Source organism: Vidua chalybeata, chromosome 16 (genome assembly GCF_026979565.1).
Source record: "Vidua chalybeata isolate OUT-0048 chromosome 16, bVidCha1 merged haplotype, whole genome shotgun sequence".
Lineage (NCBI taxonomy): Eukaryota > Metazoa > Chordata > Aves > Passeriformes > Viduidae > Vidua > Vidua chalybeata.
Genome location: NC_071545.1, coordinates 15,758,686 through 15,781,841, shown reverse-complemented (window position 1 = coordinate 15,781,841; position 23,156 = coordinate 15,758,686). Strand labels below are relative to the sequence as shown.

The 23,156-nt window shown below is 52.3% G+C and overlaps 1 protein-coding gene across 1 annotated transcript; it reads right to left on the bottom strand.

The window, feature by feature from the left end:
* Positions 1-4,433: 4,433 nt before the first annotated feature.
* LCMT1 (leucine carboxyl methyltransferase 1) lies at positions 4,434-23,099 on the bottom strand. The gene is made up of 11 exons (XM_053957670.1): positions 22,976-23,099; positions 22,000-22,091; positions 21,359-21,480; positions 19,318-19,394; positions 18,462-18,523; positions 12,056-12,158; positions 10,731-10,851; positions 8,963-9,064; positions 8,174-8,265; positions 6,898-6,995; positions 4,434-5,242 (listed from the first exon to the last, which is right to left on the bottom strand). Exons 1-11 carry the CDS (start codon positions 23,050-23,052, stop codon positions 5,220-5,222), a joined length of 969 nt encoding a protein of 322 aa, XP_053813645.1. The 5' UTR covers positions 23,053-23,099; the 3' UTR covers positions 4,434-5,219.
* Positions 23,100-23,156: the final 57 nt, after the last annotated feature.

Sequence of the window (23,156 nt, the reverse complement as noted above, 5' to 3'; positions counted from 1 at the left end):
CCCAGATACCAGATCCCAGACCCCAGACCCCAGATCCCAGATCCCAGACCCCAGATCCCAGATCCCAGACCCCAGATCCCAGATCCCAGACCCCAGACCCCAGATCCCAGACCCCAGACCCCAGATCCCAGACCCCAGACCCCAGATCCTAGACCCCAGATACCAGATCCCAGACCCCAGATCCTAGATCCCAGATCCCAGACCCCAGACCCCAGACCCCAGACCCCAGATCCCAGACCCCAGATTATAGATCCCAGATCCCAGACCCCAGATCCCAGACCCCAGACCCTAGACCCCAGACTCCAAACCCCAGACCCCAGATCCCAGACCCCAGATCCCAGACCCCAGATCCCAGATCCCAGACCCCAGACCCCAGACCCCAGATCCCAGATCCCAGACCCCAGATCCTAAACCCCAGATCCCAGATCCCAGACCCCAGATCCTAGATCCCAGATCCCAGATCCCAGATCCCAGATCCTAGATCCCAGATCCCAGATCCCAGATCCCAGACCCCAGGTCTCAGATCCCAGACCCCAGACCCTAGACCCCAGACTCCAAACCCCAGACCCCAGATCCCAGACCCCAGATCCCAGACCCCAGATCCCAGATCCCAGACCCCAAACCCCAGACCGCAGATCCCAGATCCCAGATCCCCAGAGCCACCAGCAGCGTGGGTGACACCAGCACCATTCAGGACACCTCCCTGGCCAGGGAAAAGGCACCCAGGGCACTGCCCAGGGTGGTGCCACCGTGCCCATGCTCTGCCTCCCACCTCAGTGGTGGCTGCAGAGCACGGCAGGGTCACAGCCCAAACGCAGGATTAACCCCCTGTCCTTGGCTTTTAAACATTTACCACTCTCCAGGGAGCGGGGATGTTTGCCTGAGGCTTGCAGAGGAAACGCTCCACATTCAGGCAGCAAAGGCATTAATTATTGCTGAGCACAGGCCTGGCACGGGACAGAACAGAAGCACAGCCTTGAGGGAAGGGTTTCCCTTTGGTGGGAGCTTCAGCCTCAGCACCTGCCTCGTGTTCAGAGGTGCCACCAACACGCAAAGGCCAGAGCCCTGCTCTGAGCAGGAGGTGGAATCCCCAGCAGCAAGGTTTGCTCAGTAAGATACACGGAAACTCTGCCCGTGGGAAAAGGCGTGGGGATGAGAACAGATAAATCTGTTCATATCAGCAGACACTTATTTTTGTCCTTGTTTGGGCTTGCACCGATTTGTTAGATAAGTGACAATAGCAACTGTGTCAATTAGTACAGGAAGTGGTGGCACCAAACAAGCCAAGGCTTCCAAGAATGGTTTTTAGGAATCACAGAGAACGTTTCCCTCATCCATCTACCTGGGCAGGAAAGCCAGAACACCCCTATTTTATCCACCCCCTGTGCTTCACTCCTCTCCTCATTTCACCCTGCAGATCTGCCACCTTTCCTTTGCTTTTCCATACAAACCAAAGCACCCAAATGAGGAGGGTCTGTAGAGAAAACCAGATTTGAGGGTTGGATGATCTTTAATGTCCCTTCCAACCCAAACCATTCTGGGGTTTAAACCCAAACCACCCAAAATCCAAAAAGCACTGAAGCAGATGCTAAAGAACATCATCAAGTACTGTTAACACTCAGTCACAGACTCCCAGCCTGGTTTGGGTTGGAAGGGACACTGAAACCCACCCCCACCCTCCCAGGGAATAATCTCATCCTAAAATGGAATCTAAACCTCCTCTCTGACAGTTTGAATTCATTCCCCTTTTTCCTGTCACTCCATGCTCTTGAAATGCTTCGAGTGCTCTCTGTGAGTCGGTGCTGGTACATTTGATAGACCAGAATTCCAGCTGGTGTCTATAAAAAAAGTTATTCCAAAGTATTCTGGTGCTGCACAACGTGCTGCTGCAAGGAAAGACCCCGGCAAATCCAGCATGGGGGTCAGCTCTTTTAAAGAGCCATAAAGAATCAGGGCAGCTCCTCTGACACTCCTTATCTTCCCTCATTTATCTTGGAGTCCCTGGGATTACACAACCGGGGCTGAAAGAGAACTTGCAGAATGATTTGCAGCTGTGGCACAGGTGAGGTGACCTCTGCCCCTTTACAGAGCCCACGTTGTGTAAGAGTTTTCCTCCCAGTGGCTGCCTCAGTGCAGATGGAAATTTCCAGGGATCCCTAACGCAGGCTGAGCGTTGCCTGCTGGAGAGCAGGGACGGATTTGTGCCAGTTCTGCAGCCCAGGCTGGTGTTTGAGCTGGGAAAATCACCACCCGGGTAGGATGAAGCCATTCAGACCTTAATTCTGCTATTTCTCATTCTTAGTTCTGCTGCTTAGCGTTAAAATCCACCAAGATCCCACAGAAGGGGTGGATGCTCCTGGTCCCACACACCTTCCCTGCAATGACCTGGCCCCTGGCTGTCCTGTCAGCCCACCCACATTTCCATCCTCAATAACCACATTCTCCTGTGCCCCAGCAGCCCTGAAAAGCTGTGTAAACTCGAAATGGGGCGCTGGTAACTCTGCAGAGGGGCTGAAATACCAGGCACTGAGCCAACCACTGCTTTTCATTCAGCTCCTGCAGCTGGGCTAGCCCTGTCAGTTAAATAATTGAACTTCCTGGAAGGCAACTTCTCGTATCCACGTGTGCAGAGCGAGCAGGCGATGCTCAGGGATGGGTAACGTGGATGAGGCAGGTGCAGGGCAGGGCCATCACCCAAAGCAAGGGTCCACAGGCAGGCCTGAGCGTGGGCAGGCAGGAGGAGCCCCTGGCTGCTGCTGGAGCAGTGGGGGGCTGGCAGCTCACAGGCAGGGAGCACTGCCTCACTGTGCCAGGGACACGGGGCACAGCCTCCTCTGAGCAAAGCTTCCCAGTGCACTCCCCATCCTGGGGAACCCATCCCGAGCACGGCTCTTCGCCAGCCTCTCTGGGCACAATCCTGCCTTGGCAGGGTGGGCAGGCCCTGGCACAGGTGCCCAGAGCAGCTGGGGCTGCCCCTGCATCCCTGGCAGTGCCCAAGGCCAGGCTGGGCAGGGCTGGGAGCAGCCTGGGGCAGGGGAAGGTGTCCCTGCCATGGCAGGGGTGGCACTGGAGGGGCTTTAGAGGCTCCTTCCAGTCTGAACCGTTCTGTGACTCTCAGAGATGAATTCTGTTGCCCCATCAGTAGCAATCTGCCAGGAAAAAGGCCAGGCTGGGGCAGGAGGGAGAGGCAGAGAGCCAGGGCACGTGCAGGGCTCACACATCCCAAGGGAGCAGCAGCAGAAGGCAGAGAACTGGAACCTCTCCTGCCTGGAAAAGCCTCCTGAGCCAGCAGCTTCCCAGCAGAGCAGCGCTGCTGCAGCAGCACCCTGCCCACCCAAACGTTCCCCGGGGAGAGGTGAAGGATTTCTTGATCTATTTCAGTCAGCACAAGCCTGAGCACCGGGCTGCCCACCCTGTCCTCCCCCAGCAGCTGCCAGGGTTGCTTTGATGCCGCTGGAACCCTGGAGCACGAGGTGACCCAATTCCCTCCCCGCTGCTGGCAGCAGCGAGGAGAGACTGGCAGAGCCTGGCAGGAGTGAATCCCCTTCTCCCAGCTGGGTGCTGAGAGCTGGCAGGGGAAAGGCAGGCTGCAGCAGGGCAGGGGGCCGGGGCACCGTGGGGCCTCCCCTGCCAGGGCAGCGGGGACGCTGCGGGGCCACACATTACACAGAAACAGGACTGAGAGGCACCAGGATCTGCCTCACGCCAGCACACACGTTATTCCCACACACAAAGGGATGAAATCGTGGCAAGAAAGACACAAAAGGCTGCTGGAGGCCAGGACAGCCCTGCAGTGAGCTGTGCTCCAGGCCCCCCAGATGAAAAATGCACCAGCCCAGGGGGTGTTTCCCAGGGGGGACCAGCTCCAAAAGAACAGTTCCCTGGATCTTCCAGGGCAGCCACAACTCCAGCTTGGCTCCCACCCAGAGAGGTGCTGCAGGAGCCTCAGGGAACAGGTCCCAAAGGGGGTCTGGCCAAAATGAAATTGATAGTAGAGATGGGCTGTCGTGCAACTCTGCATCCCTCACTGAACTCCCAAGAAATGAGCAGGACAGCGTTGGTGCCTCTGGGCATTAGTGACTGCTCAGGAAGGGCCCTGGTGCAGAGGGGTGGCAGGGCTGGGGTTTGGGTTCATTTTTAACCCCTGAAGGAAAGGTCATTTCACAGGATCCCAGAATGGGTCGAAGGGACCTCAAAGCCCACCCAGTGCCACCCCTGCCATGGCAGGGACACCTCCCACTGTCCCAGGCTGCTCCAAGCCCTGCCCAGCCTGACCTTGGCACTGCCAAGGGATCCAGGGGCAGCCACAGCTGCTCTGGGCCTGCCAGCAATTGCTGAAAAAAAATACTCCTGGTGAGGCACTGGGTGAGAGGAGAAATGCCACTAAATCAGACAGAAACCCATCATTTCTAGCAAGTAAGACAGGAGACAAATTATAAATACTAAACATTTATTATTTTTCTCATAGGAAGGTTGCAAGATTCAATTTCAAACAACAGGACAAGGGCTTTCATTGCTGTTGGGATTTTGTTTTCCTTCTTTTAAGGGGAAAGAGAAGGAGGAACTGGTGTAAAGATACTACCAGAAGCAGTGCAAATTGAGATTAATTTCTTTCTTCAGCATGCCAGTGCTGAAACCACAAGCTAAGCCCTTCCCAGTTAAATGGAGTCTATTTTCCAGTTTCTTGTGCATCACTGACCACAGTCAGGGCCCTCCTTGTCCTCCACCCTTCCCCTCCAAGAAGCCCCAGCAGTGACAGCCTTGCACGGCACTGCAGCCTGGAGAAGCCAACACGGTGACACTTCATCCAAATTCGACCTGAACAGAACAAAAAAGCACAGAATTCCTCCTGCTCAGCCACCCCCTGCTGCAGCTCCCCAGGCTCCTGTCACAAACACGGGTTACACAGCCACAGAAACACACAAGAGGGAAATCAAAGAACCCAAGAACACTTTCGTTTCAGTTTTAAACTAAGGAAGGCAAGCTCTAAACAGGAGTTACTGACACCTTGTGCAAGTGCACCGTTGAGCGGCTGGGAACGGGAGGCAAGTCCTGCTCACAGGAAATGTTCCTTGAATGCACCCAGAGGCACCAGGCCCGTCCCCAGCAGCAGCACCAGGAGTGTCCCAGCCACAGCCCGGGGCTGGCACGTGCAAATCCCATCCTTTCCATGTCCTGGCCCGAGCCCTGAGCTCTCCAGGGCTCCCCTCCTGCAGCCCTCAGAAGTCGATGTTTGCCAGACCTGTGTGAAGAGAAAGAGGGATTTGGGGCAAGAAAGGAGGGTTTGTTCCTGCCCTCACTGCACCCAGGTCACTTCACACAGCAAGAAAGGTGCTTTCAGAGTTATTTCACTTTTTAAACTTCAACATAAAGGATTTGGCGTGAGGAAAGCAGGAAACAGGTTGGGCTGTACTTTTTAACCCTTTTTTGATTGTGATGCAGCAATTAATCTGATGAAGTCAACCTGCAGGAGCACTGGAATTATTCATGGCAGAAGAAACAACACAATGTTCAGGAACCTCAGGGTCTGCCCATGAAATCAGGAAGACAAAGCAGTGGAAAGTACCATTAATGAGGGCAGTAAATTCAGAGTGGATAAAAAAGCCCTGCTTTTAAGGCATACCCGTGCCAGGTCCACTGGACACTTGATGATCCCCTTTGAGATCACTCTTCTGTAACTGCTAAGATACCTCAGCCTCAGCACCCCAAACTGCCCTTTCTCTAATCACAGCCAAGAACAATGCTGAGAGCCCCAAAACTGGGGCTGCTATGAACAGCTGAACTTTTGGGCCTCAGCTCCTCTAACAATAGCTTGTGTGTTACAGTCACCACTTTTCAGCCTGCAGAAATCCAACGTAGAACGTGGGGTTTTTGAGCTCAGAACTCTGGAGGACTCAGGAGAGCACCACCACAAGCAGCTCTGTCACAGCAGCAGCAGCAGGCTGTTGAAGAGCTCCTTTTACCCGTTTTTATTTGAAGATCTCCTTTCAGCAGCTCTGTCAGAGGCTTTGCTGCCCAGCCAGGCTGCAGAGACCAAATGTATTCCCATTTGCTGAGGAACAGTCAATAAATAAAATCTGCTCTTGGATACTCTGTCAGGAGCAGGGAAAGGGCAGAGAGGATGAAGGGGAGGAAATGATATAAGTGGCAGAGTTTTTCTGGAAAGACTGAAGTCCCTGAAATTGCAGCCAGAAGTAGAGACAAACTGTGACTGCAGAGTTGTCTTTCTAATCTGGACAAATACAGGCTGTGGCCATCCATGCTTCAAGCCAAGCAACAATTCCCCTCATTTTATCATTTCTTCAGCAGCAGCAACATCCAGAAAGCCTAAATCAAGTCTCTCTCTTTCACAGAAATTCCAGCCCAGGAGAGACAGAATTTTCAGAACGAAAGGAACAGGCAGGAGAGTTCATTTCAGAGGGAATATTTTCCCCAGGGAGAAAGCGGCGTGGAAAACTTCAGTGTCAGATGGCTGCAAATGGGGACAGTGCAGAGAAGCCTGGGATAAGTAATACAAATTTATTTTTGTGTTGTCAGGACACTGTGCCTTCATATACCGTGTGCCCATATGGCACTTCCCATGCATGGGATTTGTAAACCTTTCAATTAGCACTGATGGGATAAAGCAGGCAGTTATTTAAAGTAACCCATACGGCATCTTCTGGTGGAAAAATTCCAACTCCCCTGTACTGGACAGGCTTCCCACTTGGATGCCCATAAAGCCTCCAAAGGCTGTGGAGGAGCAGTGGCCAGCTGGGAGGAGCTCCCAGGCCAGGGATGGAGCAGCAGCAGCCCTGGAGCAGGGGGGCTCTGAGGTACCTGGTGTACCACCCCACCCCAGCCCTCCCACAGGACACGTCCATGGCAGGATCACCCCCAGGTGCTGGAGAACATTACCCAGGTTGCTGCTGTCCTTGGAAGCCCAGCAGATGCAGTAGTGCTGCATCAGCTGTTCAAACAGCTCCTTTTCATCCAGGAATTCAAGGGCTTCTATTCTGCAGGAATAAAATGAAAGTCGGGATTTGAGCTGGACTCTCAGCAAAATTTTTACTGAATTGTTCTCTCCATGGGAGTGAAAGCTATGGCCAGAAAGGCAGTTACCTCTCCAGGGAATAGTTACAGGGATTGTCCATGATGCCACCACTGCTGCCACCCTTGTCAATGTATGGAGCAAGTGACCCACAGGGTGCTTTCAGCTCCTCATCCCTGAAATTCCCTGTTCCAGGACTCATCTGTGTAACTCCCCACAAATACCAGGGCTGCTACTGAGGGTCTAAGGGGCAAAAGTTCCTAAATGCACTCCCAAGTGTGAAGTGCTGCAGAGGAGCACTCTGGGAAAGACTTCTCTAAAGCAAAAGCATTTGCCTCACTGCGACTGGAGGACAGAGTTTACATAACCCTATTTCCTGGCATGTGGAACAAGTGCAAGGAGCTGAACAGATCCAAGGTAGCCAAAAATGCTGCAGAGAAAGCACGAGCTCTGTGTCTCCACCAGTGCCATATGGTCCCACCACACATCCCTGTTCCTATTTAAACCACCTCTGATTTCCACTCTCACCTGTTCAGTTCCAGGCTTTGAGAAACCCCCATAGGTGAATATTTTGACTAAGGTAACTTGCTCAGCTAATTCCAACTATGAATGACTCACAGCAATTCACGTTTCACATTATATCCCCAAGAAGTTACTCCTTAAAATTTCCCACTGTTTAGCATTTAATGCAGAAATACGAACAAAATCCAGGCAGATTAATGACTGTTAAACAGCCTTTAGTTCCTGCTCTGTGCTCTGAGTTCTGCACACCCAGCAGTCTCCCCCTCACGATTTCAACGTGTTGTGGTCTAACCCCAGCCAAAATCTTCACAAGGAACATCGTGCAAAAAGTCAACACAGCATTTCTGTGGCATCTCCCATCCGCAAATTTCTGTCATGAGATGCCTTCTGTCACACCCAAATAAGCCATCACTGCTCCCAGCCTGCTCCTGGCAGCGTTCACCCTCTGGATCAGCAATGCAGGCATTACCCTGGAGGCTCTGCAGAGCTGCAGGAGTGCTGCGTCCCCCTGGGCAGCACCTGGGGCAGCCTCCTCTGCTAACCAGGGGATCCCACGGTACACGTGCGTGGCAAGGACCTTGGATGCCATCTGAGGATGACTCTGGGGTGCTCAAGTGGTACCTTTTGACGTCAGCCTGTGGCAGGAAGCTGTACACCTTCATCATGTCGATGGCACGGGCGTTTTCCCAGCCACTTGCCAGCAGTCGTTCCCTCTGGAAAACAAAGGGCAGCAGAGCTTTTGCAGCACTCCTGGGGAAGCACCAGGGGACAGCTTCTCCCCCTAAGGATCTCCCTGGGCAGCTGATTGACCTGTCCTTGGAAGAGCTCCCAAACCCTTCCCTAAGCACGTGCTGCTGATCTCTGCGGGGCCAGGCAGGGCTGGGCTCTGAGCAGGTTGTTTGTGCAACCACTGACATTCAGCTAGCCAAGAGAAGCTCTGGGGTCACCTAATTGTGGCCTGCCAGGACCTGAAGGAGCCAACAGGATACATGGAGAGACACTGTTTACAAGGGATGGAGGGACAGGGCACAGGGAATGGCTTCCCACTGCCAGAGGGCAGGGATGGATGGGATATTGGGCAGGAATTGTTCCCTGGCAGGGCAGGCAGGCCCTGGCACAGGGTGCCCAGAGCAGCTGGGGCTGCCCCATTCCGGGCAGTGCCCAAGGCCAGGCTGGACAGGGCCTGGAGCCCCCTGGGACAGTGGGAGGTGTCCCTGCCATGGCAGGGGTGGCACTGGATGGGCTCCACAGTCCCTTCCAAACCAAACCGTGCCCTGATTCCACGGTAACGTGGCCAGCAAGGGGCTCAGTGCCTGCCCCACCCTGCCCTGGCCCCTGCTGAGCCCACAGGGCACACTCAGAACTCGCAGCCAGGTTGACAAAGCCCAGTGCCAGCCCTGTGCCCCTCACCTGGGAGTCCAGGGAGCTGCAGAGCTCCACCCCGGCCAGGTTGCACTGCCGGCGCTGCAGGTTCTCGATCATGATCTGCCCGAAGCGGTCCCTCATGTTCACCTGGGGACAGGAGGAGACAGAAGTGTTCCCCTTCCCACCAAGCAGAACCTGCCTAAACCCTGCCACTGCCAGCTTGTAACTGCAGGGGAACCCGGGGGCAGGAACGTGATGTGTGACTCCAGCTCAGAGGCTGAATGATTTCTTTATTAGAACTATGCTAGAATACATTAATATACTGTTTAAAGGAGATACTAAAACTACAAACCTGCTTTTCTAACTCCCATCTCTAACTCACAACTTGTGACCCTCTCTGAGAGTACAGCCACAGGTGGGTTGGATTGGATTGGGTTGGATTGGGTTGGGTTGGATTGGGTTGGGTTGGATTGGGTTGGGTTGGATTGGGTTGGATTTGGTTGGATTGGGTTGGGTTGGATTGGGTTGGATTGGGTTGGGTTGGATTGGGTTGGATTGGGTTGGATTGGGTTGGGTTGGATTGGGTTGGATTGGGTTGGGTTGGGTTGGGTTGGATTGGGTTGGATTGGGTTGGATTGGTTGGATTGGATTGGGTTGGGTTGGGTTGGGTTGGATTGGGTTGGATTGGGTTGGATTGGGTTGGATTGGGTTGGGTTGGATTGGGTTGGGTTGGGTTGGGTTGGATTGGGTTGGGTTGGGTTGGTTGGGTTGGATTGGATTGGGTTGGATTGGGTTGGATTGGGTTGGGTTGGGTTGGATTGGATTGGGTTGGTTTGGGTTGGGTTGGATTGGATTGGATTGGATTGGGTTGGATTGGGTTGGATTGGGTTGGATTGGGTTGGGTTGGATTGGGTTGGGTTGGATTGGATTGGTTGGGTTGGGTTGGGTTGGGTTGGGTTGGGTTGGATTGGGTTGGATTGGGTTGGATTGGGTTGGCCACCAGCCCCAACCAATCCTCACCAGAATCCAACCAAGCCATCACCCCAGGTAAACAATTCTCCAAACACATTCCACATGGGGAAAACAAGGAGCAGAAATAGAAATTGTTTTCTCTTTCTTCTCTCTGTGCTCCTCTATGAAAAATCCTGAGAGAGAGAAGAATGTGCCTGCCACAGCCTACGTCACAAATGCACAGGGTGCCAGCGAGTGGCACAGCAGCTGTCAGTCCCCAGGAGCACCCCAGTGCCAGGGGACAGTGCCACTGCCCCCAGGGACACGGGGGCTGGCAGCACTACTGCCTCTGCTGCAGCTCTCAGCACCTTGCTTCAGCTCTCCAGCAGTGATTTAAGGCTTGGAAGATCCTGTTAAGTAATTCCTGGAGCCACCTAGTTCCCCCGAGGCAGTGTTTTACTTCCACAGGGAGAAACAGAGTTCATGCTGATGTGATTTTTGCTCCACTTTGCCAAAGAACACAGAGGTAATTATGTAATGTTACACACCCAGAGCCAGCACTCTGCATCATTTCTTTTTCCTCTGCTTTAGCTAAATCAATATTCTATGGTCTTTTCCACGTATGGATTAAATCTCAATTATTTTGCTTCAACATAGTCCAGGAATTGTCTTTCAGAATAGCTGTATTTTCTCTACAATGAGCTAACCAAGCTACAAGTTAAAACACATTACTACAGAAATTCAGCAGAAACTGCTGTTTCTACAAAAGGACATGGCCCACTCTCATTCCTCAACAACTCCCACCCACGAGAGCAATTTTAATGACAACAATGCAGGTCTAAAAATGCCCCTTTGGTTTTACCTGCTCATAATTGATAACCATGGCCACGGGGAAGGTGCTTGCTGCCCACTTGAGCAGGTTTGCAGACTGCTGGGGGGTCATGTAAACCAGCACACACTCGGCCACCAGCAGCGTTGGCAAACTGTAAAACAAAACCAAAGGAGAACATGATTTCCAGCAAAAGAACAAGAAAAATCTGCTAAGGATTGTGAGCAAGCAAGTCACTTCATGTCTGCACAATTTCCTGAAAGAGCTCCATCTTTTATGAACTAGACACTGAAGACTGAATGAAATCTCTTCATCACGTTGACTCAAACTGGGCTTTCTGGCAGCTGTGAATTAATGAACCACAGGAGACTCCTGTGGCTGTGAACCAGAGATTTTAGGGATCAATCTCCCCAAAAGTCAGCCCTGAGCACAGAACATTGTGTATTCTGTAAGTCCTCTCTGACAGCAGGAACTGGGATGTGTTAAAATTCCCTTTGCAGGACAACTGTGCCCTGTACACACAGCTCACACTCTTGTAGAGATCAGTGAAATCAGGCACTAATTACAAATAGAAAAACAAAAAAAGTTTTCTTTTTAAAAAAAGTTCAAGGAAGAATTTTAATTAGACAAATTTGTTCAGTATCTGTAAAACAATCTTCACATATTATTATCTAACAAAATGTAATCTATAGTTTGCACGTTGCCTCTTCCCCCTCCATCCACAAAACAACAAAAATAGACATCTACACAAGTGATTTTCTTCACAATTATTGAGTTTGCTTTTAATTGCTGGAATGAAAGGGGGAAAAAAGTCACTAGAAGCAGGAGAAATTCCACAAGGAGCAGCAATGTAGGCAAGCAAGGCAACATTTCAGAGGATGGAAGTGTAAAGAATTAAATGGCAATTTGATGCATTCTGCTTCCCCATATGCTCTCTCCCACCCAGCCAGATCGCTGCTATTTATATTGCTTCCATTTGAAAGGTCTGTCCATCATCCACTCAAAACTCAACTCCTGCCCCCCCAAGCCTCATGCTGAACAAGAAAACCCCGGGGGAGCTTTGGGATTCAGATCCCAAGGACTCCACTGCAGCCCCACCAAAAGGTTTAGGAAACAAGAAGGGTTTAAGCGGAGGCCACGGAAAAGAATTACAGAGATAAAGCTCAGAAATCCCAGAACCCTGGAATGGTTTGGGTTGGGAGGGATCACAGAGACCACCCAGTGCCACCCCTGCCATGCCAGGGACACCTTGCACTGTCCCAGCTCCAAGCCCTGTCCAGCCTGGCCCTGACAAGGGCTTCCACAAGCCCCCATTAAAAAAAAACCACAAAAAGCCAATGAAAGCTCTGTGATCTTACTGTACATCCAAGCTATGTTTCTTTAGCTTTTCCTCCAGATCTGAAGAGAAACGGAGGTCTGCTCCTACTATGGAATACCGACTGGAGTCCAGGCTGTGGGAATCTGCAAGGCAAATGTGGAGAGACTAACGTTACAAATGAGAGGGATTTGTGAATCAAAAACACTGCACGGGAGCACATGAATTGGGAGCCCAAGATTGGTCTGTTATACCAAACTGTGAGCAGCAAACTCCTCTTTCTAAAACATGAATTCCCCTCCCAGTTGTGTTTCCCAGTGCTCCATCCTCACCAGACCCTGCACTGAGCCTCCTCTCCCTCTGCAGCCACGCTGAAGCAGAGAGGTTAGCCCAGCTGTTACCATGGTTTCCAGGAATGCAGAGAGAAGAAAAATGGCAAGATTGAAGGCAGGATTTTTGTTTTGTTTGGAGGGTCTTCTTAGATGGCCCAATGGATGTACATAGGAACTACATAAAAGTACATCAATTTCTGAAAAACTAAGCTAAGTGGCAATATTTCAAATATTAACAACAGATATAGCTATATAAATGAACTGTATATGTAGTTACATAATAAATATGGGGAGCAGCCATAGACTTGGGGCCAAAAAATGTTATCATTTAGCCTTTTGGTATGATTTAGTGGTGGCATTTAAGGAAAGAGCCAAATTACAGAAGTTATTCTGATTTTGTTGCTATTCCCCTGGGATACAACAGGATCCTGTGGATGCTCCCCAGAACGAAGGAGGGACAAATGCCAGAGTCCAAGGAGCCCCTGCCACCCTGGCTCAGCTGGGAGGAAGCAGCAGAGCCTCCTGCCATCAGTGATTCTGACCCCCAGCAGCACTGAGTGCACCCAGAGGAGCCCAGTGCCCACGGGAGGCACTTCCCACGTGCTCCATCAAACCCTCCCCGAGCCAAAGGCCTGCAGGAATACTGGGATGGCTCGGGAACGCCTCTGGAGGGGACTCCAGACCTCGCTGGGCAGCCCCTTCCAGTGCCTGGCCACCCTTCCCATGGAGAAATTCCTCCTGATGTCCAACCTGAGCCTCCCCTGGCACAGCTTGAGTGAGCAGCTGGAGGGGCAGGATGAAAGGGGTTTCCATTTCGGGAGAGGGGAACAAAACAACTGGGGACTAGTGTGGGTTTTCCCAATTGTTCCAGCAAGCAGTGATCAAACATCCCACAGGATGCACCTCTGTTCAGTTTTCAAGTGACCAAGTCCCTGGAAGTGGCACTAGCAAGGAAAATAGCTGCCATTCCAGCAACACTCGGGAGCAGATCCAGGAATCAGAAACAGTTCAGAAAGAGAGTTACAAGGGAAGAGAAGAGGAAAAAAAAGTTGTGCAGCATGCTGAATGATTCAACATTTTGAGTCAAGGCTTTTTCCATGTGCATGTTCTGTAATAGCTTTACTACTTCCCACACCCTTCTATTTAAGTGATTACATCAAGGCCATGATAATGGCATCAAAAAAAGCCACCCAAAAACCCCACCACACACAGGGAAGTGTTTAAATAGGGATTGGTTTCTGCCCATGGATACGGCACAGCGAGCGTCAGCCACCACAATTAGTAGGGAATTAATGCCAGCTCCCTGTCCAGCTTCGGAGGCTGGGTCACACAAATACATCAATGAAGAACAGAAATAAAAGCCAGAAATAAACCACAAAACTTTTTAAGTGATCCAGGAGAGAAGGAGCACAAACACTCCAAGGTGGAAGTAAACGTGCCTTGCTCACACCACACCGATTTGAGCATTTTTATCATAAAACCCTGAATTGGTCTGGGTTGGAAGGGACCATGGAGACCATCCAGTGCCACCCCTGCCATGGGCAGGGACACCTTCCACTACCCCAGGCTGCTCCAGCCTGGCCTTGAACAATTCCAGGGATCCAGGGGCAGCCACAGCTTCTCTGGGAATCTGTGCCAGGGCCTGCCCACCCTCCCAGGGAAGGAATTCTCCTCAGTATCTCACCTAAATTTCCCCCTTTTCAGTCTGATCATACTTAACCAGGCAAACTTCAACTGCTCCATCACCTCCCCCTTAGGGAGCAAACACACACTGATGGCAGGACAGTGGCAGCTGGGGACACCTGGAACTGCCACTGTCCCCAGCCCGGAGGCCACAAACATCCCAAAACCTGCTGGGACACGGTCTGGCACCAACTCCTACCTCACTGCAGAGCTGGAGGTTCTTGGGGCTGCACTGGGATGTGCCCTGAGGGTCCCTTCCCACTCAGGATATCCTGTGAAGTATGAAGTGAGCAATCTGCTGCCCAAGACTGAGCAGCCTTGCTGCAAATGGATTTTACAATTCCTGCCCATCCACAGGGCAGCTGGGAAAGGAAAAGAGAGTTCCAGCTTGGCAGCGTGGCCACGTGGTCCCCATTGATTTCTCCTGAGGAACAAGAGCTTGTTTTAACTGAACTGATTTGGTGTGTATGTTCAAACCCCTCTGCTCACTCCCACTGCAGTGCTGTGACTCAGGCCAGCTGCCCTAATGCTGGCACAGCCAGTGACCTTTGGTGGCTTAAACCACTGCAAATCCCATATTCCAGGCACTAATTCCTACCCAGGCACCACCACCTCGGGTTGTTTTTCAGTGAGGTTGTTTGGTTGGGTGCCCTCCTCCAGAGCTGCCCTGGGGATCTGTGTGATGCTCACACTCAGCCACGTACAAAGATTCTCTCTGTACCTGGCTGAAACGAAGGTTTGAGAAACACCAAACTCAGGTTTAATTGGAGAAAAACAAGGGAGAGGATGGAGAAGGGGAGAAAGATGAGCCCCCCACCCCACCTACCCCAGCCAGGCTCTCCTGGCCTGGGCACAGGTTCAGCTCTCCAGGGATCATCAATAGAGAGTGCTCTGCTCTGGGCACACACCTGTGTGGTTATTTCCCACGACTCTGGCACACAGGTACCAACACAAGTGGTTCAGATTTCACAGGCATAGACCAAGACAAGCTTGTAGTAACTGAGTAGTAGCAGGAGCTGCTAATGGTTGCCTTCTGACCTGACCACGTTGAATCTCTTCTTCCCAGCTGTGTCAGGAGAAGTGCTGCTGTGCTGGAGGGAGCCCTCAGGCCCTCCCTGCTGCCCTAAGCCAGCTGCTGGGGCAGCACTGCAGCCTCCAGGCACACCAGGCTCTCCCTCTGCCACAAGAACTCAGCCTCCTTCTCTTACTCTCTTCTCACATTAGTGCAACAATTTCCTGGAGGTTTTCCAAGAGACAGCATGCAGGATACTATTGACTCCAAGTGATTTCATTAGGATTTTCATGCTAAGGTATCTCTGGCAGCTTTACAAAGCAGCAGCCCCTGCAGCCTGCTCTGCACGCTGCTCTCCCCCAGCTCAAGCTTCACTCCACCAGCTCAGCAGGCACTGCCACGCACTCAGCTTGTCCTGGAAGGCCAGGGTCAGCCCTGCAAGTCCCCCTGACACCTACACTGGGGAAAGAAGGTCTGGGGATGGAGGGAAGCTGTGCCCAAGCTGGCCCAGACAGGGCAGAAGGTGTGAGAGGCACACAAAGGAACAGTCATGGTATGAGACCGCTCAGGGGGAGCAGAACAGCAGAGAGAGCACCTGAATGGTGCCAATCCACATCAGCACAACTCAAACCAAAACTCCAAACAACCTAAACCAGTCATTCCTGGTGTACCAGAGACAGGAGGGTGACTGATGTGGGGAGGCAGGCACGGGGAGGGACAGGATTGCAAAATCCTGGCCCACATCCCCACAGGAATGAGTCACATTTCCCTACCTGGCAGTGCTGCTCCCTGTGCCACTGGTAATCCCAGAATAGTGCAGGTCTAACACCTGTACCAGGTCAGACCAGAGGTCTCCCTAGGATGACACCCAGCCTTCCAGAGGCCAACAGCAGCTCCAAAGGGAGAAGTCAAAGAGAGGAAACATCTACTAACACTGGCACCTAAGTTGTCTTCTAGCTTTTTCTCAAAAGTACTTAAAATTGCTTTGTATTTCTGGACCATTACTGAGCTCATGCTTTCATCCATCTATTTATTCTAATACCAGATCCTGCAGGAAGGCAGCAATAATCATTTACATGTGAGGCACAAACTGTTTTTCCCCCATGTGCATCACTTTCTATTAATCCACATTGAAATCATCATCAAGTCACTAATTTCACAAGATACTTCTGCAGTTCTTTACCACTCCTCAGAGTTTGGATTTGCCAACAAGCTGCCACTTACTAATCACTATTTTCCCAATTTTTTCTTAGTGTTGAACAACAACATACCCTCAAGCACAGATCTCCATCTCCTCCATAACAAAAATTAACAACATATGCTCGCCCTCCATCCCAGCTCCTCATCCATATGAGAACCATTCCTTCCCCACAACCACTGTGCCATTTCTTTGGCACACTTTGGCAGGGGACACAGTCAAAACACGTTCTTGAAATCCAAGCACTATGCTGATGTCCTTTTCCAATAGCTGTGTTGACTTGGAGAACTCCCACAGACCTGGGAAGCACAACTTACCTTTCCAAAAGCCACGGGGACTCTTGCTCAACACATCCCACGATTCCTGGGTTCCACTGAGCCTGTCTGCTGGAGCTCCTATGACTTCTTCACTAGAGACATCAGTCCTGCTGGCCTGGGGTTCCCTGGACTTGCCCTGGAGCCCATGTGAGGCACAGCCACAACCTTCCAGCTGGATTTAGCTTTAAATGAGAGGGCACAGACCAACCAGCAGCTGAGCAAATTCCTTGTCAAGTCCCTTCAGACCTGTAAGAACTCTCTGCTCACCTGTTTGATTTATCCACTTATTCCAGCACCTCTCCTGCTGGCACTTCCCCACGAGCAGTTCCCTTAACTGGTCATAAACCAGAGTTCTCAGGCTCTGACCTGTGGCTGGGGCTCAGCTCAAACTGGATTTCCACAACACCTGCACCAGCTCCCCACGTCCTGGACACTGCTACATCCCAAAGATCTCGGTGCAGCAGAGCCTACACCAGCCTGGGACTGTGAAGCTGTGACACCCAGCCCTGAGAAGGAAGCAGAGGAGCAGCTCCAGAGAAACCAGTGCCACCAGTGGAGCCCAGTGCAGTGGGAACTGGCTATTAAGAGCCCCAGGTCAGAGCAGTGCAGGCTGACAGGCCTGCAGGTGCTCTGCAGTTCCAGATGTAGCTGCAGCTCTTCAGGAACACAAACCCAGCCCCTGGCACGGACCCAGGGCTGCCTCTGGGACACTGCAGGTGCAGCAGATCTCCCTGGGGCCAGATGTGCCCCTGCCTGCAAGCCAGATGTGCCCCTGCCTGCAAGCCAGGGGTCCCCAGGAGCCCTTCTTCTGCTCTGGGCCTTCACCTTTGGAGGCCTGAGGTCCAAGGGAGAGCTCTGCCCTTGGAAGGACATCAGCAGGGCTGGGAAGGGAAGACCAATAGTGAGCAGCTGCTCATTATTAATAAAATAATTAATATTGAAAAATAATTAATAATAAAATCTGCAGAATGGGCCCAGAGCCTGGGCTAGAACTGTGCCCAGGGAAGGGCCACAGGTGGTCACAGCAGGAGCAGCAGGCACTGCAGGCTCTGCCAGGGTCACACTGCTCTCACACAGCAGTGCTGGGCTGCATGCAGGGAACTGCTGCCCCCTGAACTGTCCAAGGCAGCTGCTACAGCTCAGCACCTGCACTGAGAACACGACCTCAGTGGAACCCAGGGAATTTTCCACAGGTAAAAAGGTTTTCAAGTGCAGTCCTGGCACAAACACACAATTATAGAATGGCTTGGGCTGGGAGGGACATGAGAGATCACCCAGTGCCACCCCTGCCATGGGCAGGGACACCTTCCACTGTCCCAGGCTGCCCCAAGCCATGGCCAGCCTGGCCTTGGGCACTGCCAGGGATGGGGAGCCCACAGCCTTCTGTTCCCTGATGAGGCTAGAAACCAAGAGAGCACTGCCACATCACACCACCTGAAATTATTATCCTTTTAATACTAAAACGTAACAAACAGCACTGGCTCACGAGCCTGGACTGTGCTGCAGGCTGTGTTTCTGCTGTGAAAACTGCTAAATGTAAAGATTTGTGCTCCTAATGAGACAGAAAGCAGATAAACACTCAACAGATATTTTAATCCAGTATCCATGCCTCTCTGTAGCACTTTTCCCTTTCCTGTGACAGAAAAGGAGCTACATATGAGAGAAAAAGAAAAAACCCAACAACTTTCTGCCAGAATAAAACCACTTAAAGAGAAGACATTTCTAACATGACACAGAACAAATGGGCAGGAGTCTGTAAGAGAAGAAAAAAACCTCTTTTCCCTCCCAATTCTCTGTCCAAACAGCATTTCAAACATTAAAAGCCTGCCCACATAGCAGAACAAAATGATCAGAAAAGTTTTAAAAGTGCTGCAGTACATCACTGACTGAGTTTGAAGATGACTCACCTATTAGAAGAGAGTCCCCTGAATGGGATTCCATAATTGGTTTTGACAGGGGAGGTTTTGATCTGTGGGAAGAAGGAAGAAGCATCTCAGAGCAGTTAAGCCTGTTGAACAGTGTGCTTACAGCTTTTTTCTTAACACATATATATATATGTGTGTGTGTCTGTGTGTGTGTCAAAAGCAGCTGAGGGAATATCTCTGCCCTCTGCTGGAAAGGAAAACCTTTGCAAGTCTGGTGAAGTTGGAGCTGAGTTTTGTACACAAATTCTTCAATTCTGAGAGAATCTTTCAAGAGAAATCCAGGCACTCTGGAACATGCCCTCAATAACCCTCAATGGATTCATTCCAACAGGACTTTCCCATGCAGCAGCAGCTTCCTGCCCCCAGCTGAACGGGCACATCTGGGAATTCAGTGCTGTCCTCAACAGTAAGAGAAGATTTAATCACCTCTAATTGCCAGGACACTGTCCCTGCCACACAGCAAGCTCTGCTTGGCTCCCTAAAGCTTCCACACATCCCCTTCAGCAGCCTGAGACAGTGCCTGCAGGGCCTGCCTGCACAATGAGCCTTTACTCTGCATACAATCCTGGCATGGTTTGGGAAACTCCCTCACAGCCCCTCCAGTGCCACCCCTGCCATGGCAGGGACACCTCCCACTGTCCCAGGCTGCTCCAAGCCCTGTCCAGCCTGGCCTTGGGCACTGCCAGGGATCCAGGGGCAGCCACAGCTGCTCTGGGCACCCTGTGCCAGGGCCTGCCCACCCTCACATCCCAGAACATGAGGAGTTCCTCAGCAGAGATGAAGTAATGGCACTGACTGACAGCCAGTCTCCACAGCTGAACACTGGCCTCACACTTACTTGATATTATGGATTTTTCTTGCAACGATCATTGGAAAATCCACTTCAAAATATTTCCTAGGGAGAAGGTTTTCATCCTGGGAATTGCAGGAAGACACTAGAGTTAGGGACACTCAAGTTTCACGTGCACAGGACAAAACAGAAGCAAAATCCTGAACAGTTGTGCTTTGGCTTACAGTGCCATTTGTAACAGTGGTGTAACAGTGTCCCACAGCTAAAAACCCCTAAAATCCAACAAAAACCAGCTGAGAGATGTTAGCATGCCCTCTGAGAACTGAGGGAATTATTTAACACTTGATGTAGTCACAGAAGCCCAGGATAGCTGGGGTTGGAAGGGACCCCTGGTGATCATCCAGCCCAAGCTGTGCCCAGGCAGGGTCACCCAGAGCAGGCGACAGGAATGTGCCCGGGGGGCTGGGATGTCTCCTGAGAGGAGAAGGACTCTACCCCCAGAGCAGTGAAACACACACTCCAGCCCTGTGCTCTGGTGTGGGAGAGCACAGCAAGCTGCCACAGCATTTACCAGGACTTCCAGCACAGCCTTCCACAGGCAGAACAGGAAGGCTTTGCACAGGCTCACCCAGACAGTGACCTCATCCCAGCTCTCCTCCAGCCCACAGCCAGAGCACAAGCAGCCTGCCAGGACTACAAAAGAGGGGAAAGCTCTTCATTCCACGCTGGCACCGTCTCCCAGCCTGCTGGAGAAGCTGTGCCAAGTCTCTCCCTTGCAGCAGTCCCTTTGTGATGGATGTTGCTGCCCGTGCTGGCTGTCAACCCGTGCCTTTCTGAGATGAAAGCAGCACTCAGAGCACTCAACACTCCAGTAACTGCCTCCCAGCTTCTGCACATTCATTACTGCACACCTGCTCTCTGCAAGGACAAAGAATTGGAATTACAGGCCCCACTTCAGCTTTTAAAATCACTGCTACCAAAACATTATATTGGCAGAGCTTTTATAGAAATGCAGGTAAGAGAAAAGCTTCACATCTCAGGGAAAAAACCCTCAGAATTGTCTCTTTTCCACTGATTGAATGAATACAATAAATTGTGACCAAGCAAAATACTCCTCAGGCTTCCCTCCAGAACCCAGATTTACCAATGGAAATGCTAATGAGAAGACAATTCACTCAGAGGTGTGTTCACCCAGAATGATGCCATCACACAACACCTGAGTAACTGAATTTCCATGAATTACACACACACAAACGCTCCTGTGTATGGAACAGGGTGCCCAGAGCAGCTGGGGCTGCCCCTGGATCCCTGGCAGTGTCCCAGGCCAGGCTGGACAGGGCTTGGACAGCCTGGGATAGAGGAAGGTGTCCCTGCCATGGCAGGGGTGGCACTGGGTGGTTTTCCAGATCCCTTCCAACCCAAACCACTCTGTGGTTCCATGATTTACATAAATAAACTCACAGCTGGAATCCCAGGGATGTGGGCTAAGTGTGGCAGCAGGTCAGGGAGTGATCCTGCCCCTGCACTCATCCCTGGAGAGCTGCAGGGTCCAGTCCTGATCCCCAAGAAAGACAAGGAGCTGCTGGAGAGGGCCCAGCAGAGGCCACAGAGATGGTTTGGGGTGTGGAGCATCTCTGTGATGAGGAGAGACTGTGGGTGCTGGGCCTGGTCAGTGTGGAGAAGGGAAGGCTGAGAGGGGATCCCATCAATCCATACAAATCCCTCCCAGGGGTGTCAGAGGATGGTGCCACACTCTGTTCAGTGACAGGATGAGGAGCAGTGCCCAGGAACTAAAACACAACAAGTTCCATGCTGACATGAGGAGGAACCTCTTTGCAGTGAGGGTGGCAGAGCCCTGGAACAGCTGCCCAGGGAGGGTGTGGAGTCTCCCTCAGGAGACATCCCAAACCCACCCGGACACGTTCCTGTGTCACCTGCTCGGGGTGACCCTGCCTGGCTGGACTGGATGATCACCAGAGGTCCCCTCCCACCCCAGCTCTTGTGGGAGTGTGTGAGAGCTCCTGCTGTGCTGCCCCGTGGGTCAGAGCCAGCCTGCAGAGCCCAGAGCAGCCCCCCCAGCCCCCGTTACCTTCAGCCTCCAGAACAGGGTGTCCATGCCAGCCCCGAGATTTACAATCTGACTGTTGCATTGTGTCTTCTCCAGGAAAGCCTTGATCAGGTAACTGACCCCGTGCACACGAGCATAATAACCTGCAGCACACACAGAGCTGGGAGTCAGCACTGGCACACAGCTCTCCATGCTTAACACCCGTGAAGATCCCTAGGCAGTCTGGAGGAAGAATAATGCCCTCTTTTGAAGCTACCTAAGGGCTTTTAGTTTTCTTTTTTAATTACAGACAAATCTCCATGCACTGATAAAACCCAACTCCTCGGGCAAACAGAAGTTTTAGTCAAGTTCCACCTCAAGCAGAGCAGAGTAATTCTACACTTGCAGAGACCCAGCTGTCCTGAGCCAAACCAACACTTCTGACTGCTTGGAGGAGATCTCTGCACTGGGACATGCAGGGACAGCCCATGCAGAACTCAGAAAGCAAAGGAAGAGGGTTTTGACTCACAGATTGATATTTAAAAGATCAGATACAGCCTGGAATCAGTGCTGTGAAGAAACCTCGTCTCACTCTTTCACGTATTCCCTCCCTCCCCCCAGCTCCCAGGGTGCAGGGGTTTTGTCAGGACAGGTGAGGTGTCCCCATCCCCGTTCCTACTTGCCTCTGTTGATCTCAGGTGCCTTCCTTTCTTTGGCTTGTCTCACAAAATACTGGATGTAAGGGTCCTTCCAGTAGCCAACACTCACAGCAAACCTGTGCAGCAGCAGGGAAGAGACAGAATTATGAAATAAGGCCCCCAAAATTTACCCTGAAAGACACACAGGCTGGAAAGGTCCCTCTGGCCTGGGTGTGCACATGCAGGCATCGTTCAAAAATGTGTTCCATGTGTGGAACTACTTGAATTAAGAGATTATATAAAGTTTAGTTAGAAATTTTAGCTGTTGCTATGTTCAACAAGCATCCTTTTAATAGCCTCTTTGCTACCCGATGCAATTTTGTGATCAAAGTCCCAAATGTCAGAAAGTTCCTCGTGGGGGACCCAGAGGACGAACTGTCTGTCTCCAGCTCCTCAGGCACACAGCTGAGGCTTTATTCCACACGCTGCTGTGTGACAAGGTGTTTGCACTGATCCCAGAGCTCCTACACGTCGGCTTAGCACAGCGCTGCCCTGCTTTATCAGAACTCACGAGTTTTACACTGACTCCCCAAGGAAAAGCCTCCACCCACCGCCCTGCTGCAAGGACTGCCCGAGCAAGCGGCAGCGACAGAGGCTCGCTTCACGGCCAGGCGCCGACACTCAGCGCCCATCCCGGAGGCGAGAAGGAAGGAGATGGAAACCATCAGGCCGGCTCTCCGCTGAGCCATGCCCCGCTCCGCACGCTGTGAGCCAGCCCCGGGCGTGCTCGGGAACGAGCCCCGGCAGCGGTGCCTCCTCCGCACCTCTCCTCACCCCGGGCTTCACCCGCGCACACGCCGGGATCAGCTCCGAGCGCGACCCCGGCCGGGCCCTGCGGCCGGTGAGGCCCGGGGCGCACGCACAGAGCCGAGCCCGCTGCCGCGAGCCGCCCGAGCCTCTGCCCACCCCCGCCACCGGGGAACACCGGCGGGCGCCGCGCCGCCCCAGCCCGGCCCGGTACCGTTTGCAGACGGACGCGTCCTCGCAGGTTCCCCGCACCGCCTCGTCCGCCTCGTCGGGGCCGGCCGCGGCCGCCATGGAGCGCGCGGGGCCCGGCCGCTGCCGCCGCCCCTGCGGCCCGCCCCCCGCCGCCTCCCATTGGGCAGCCCCCGCCGGAACTCGGCGGCCATTGGTCCGTGCGC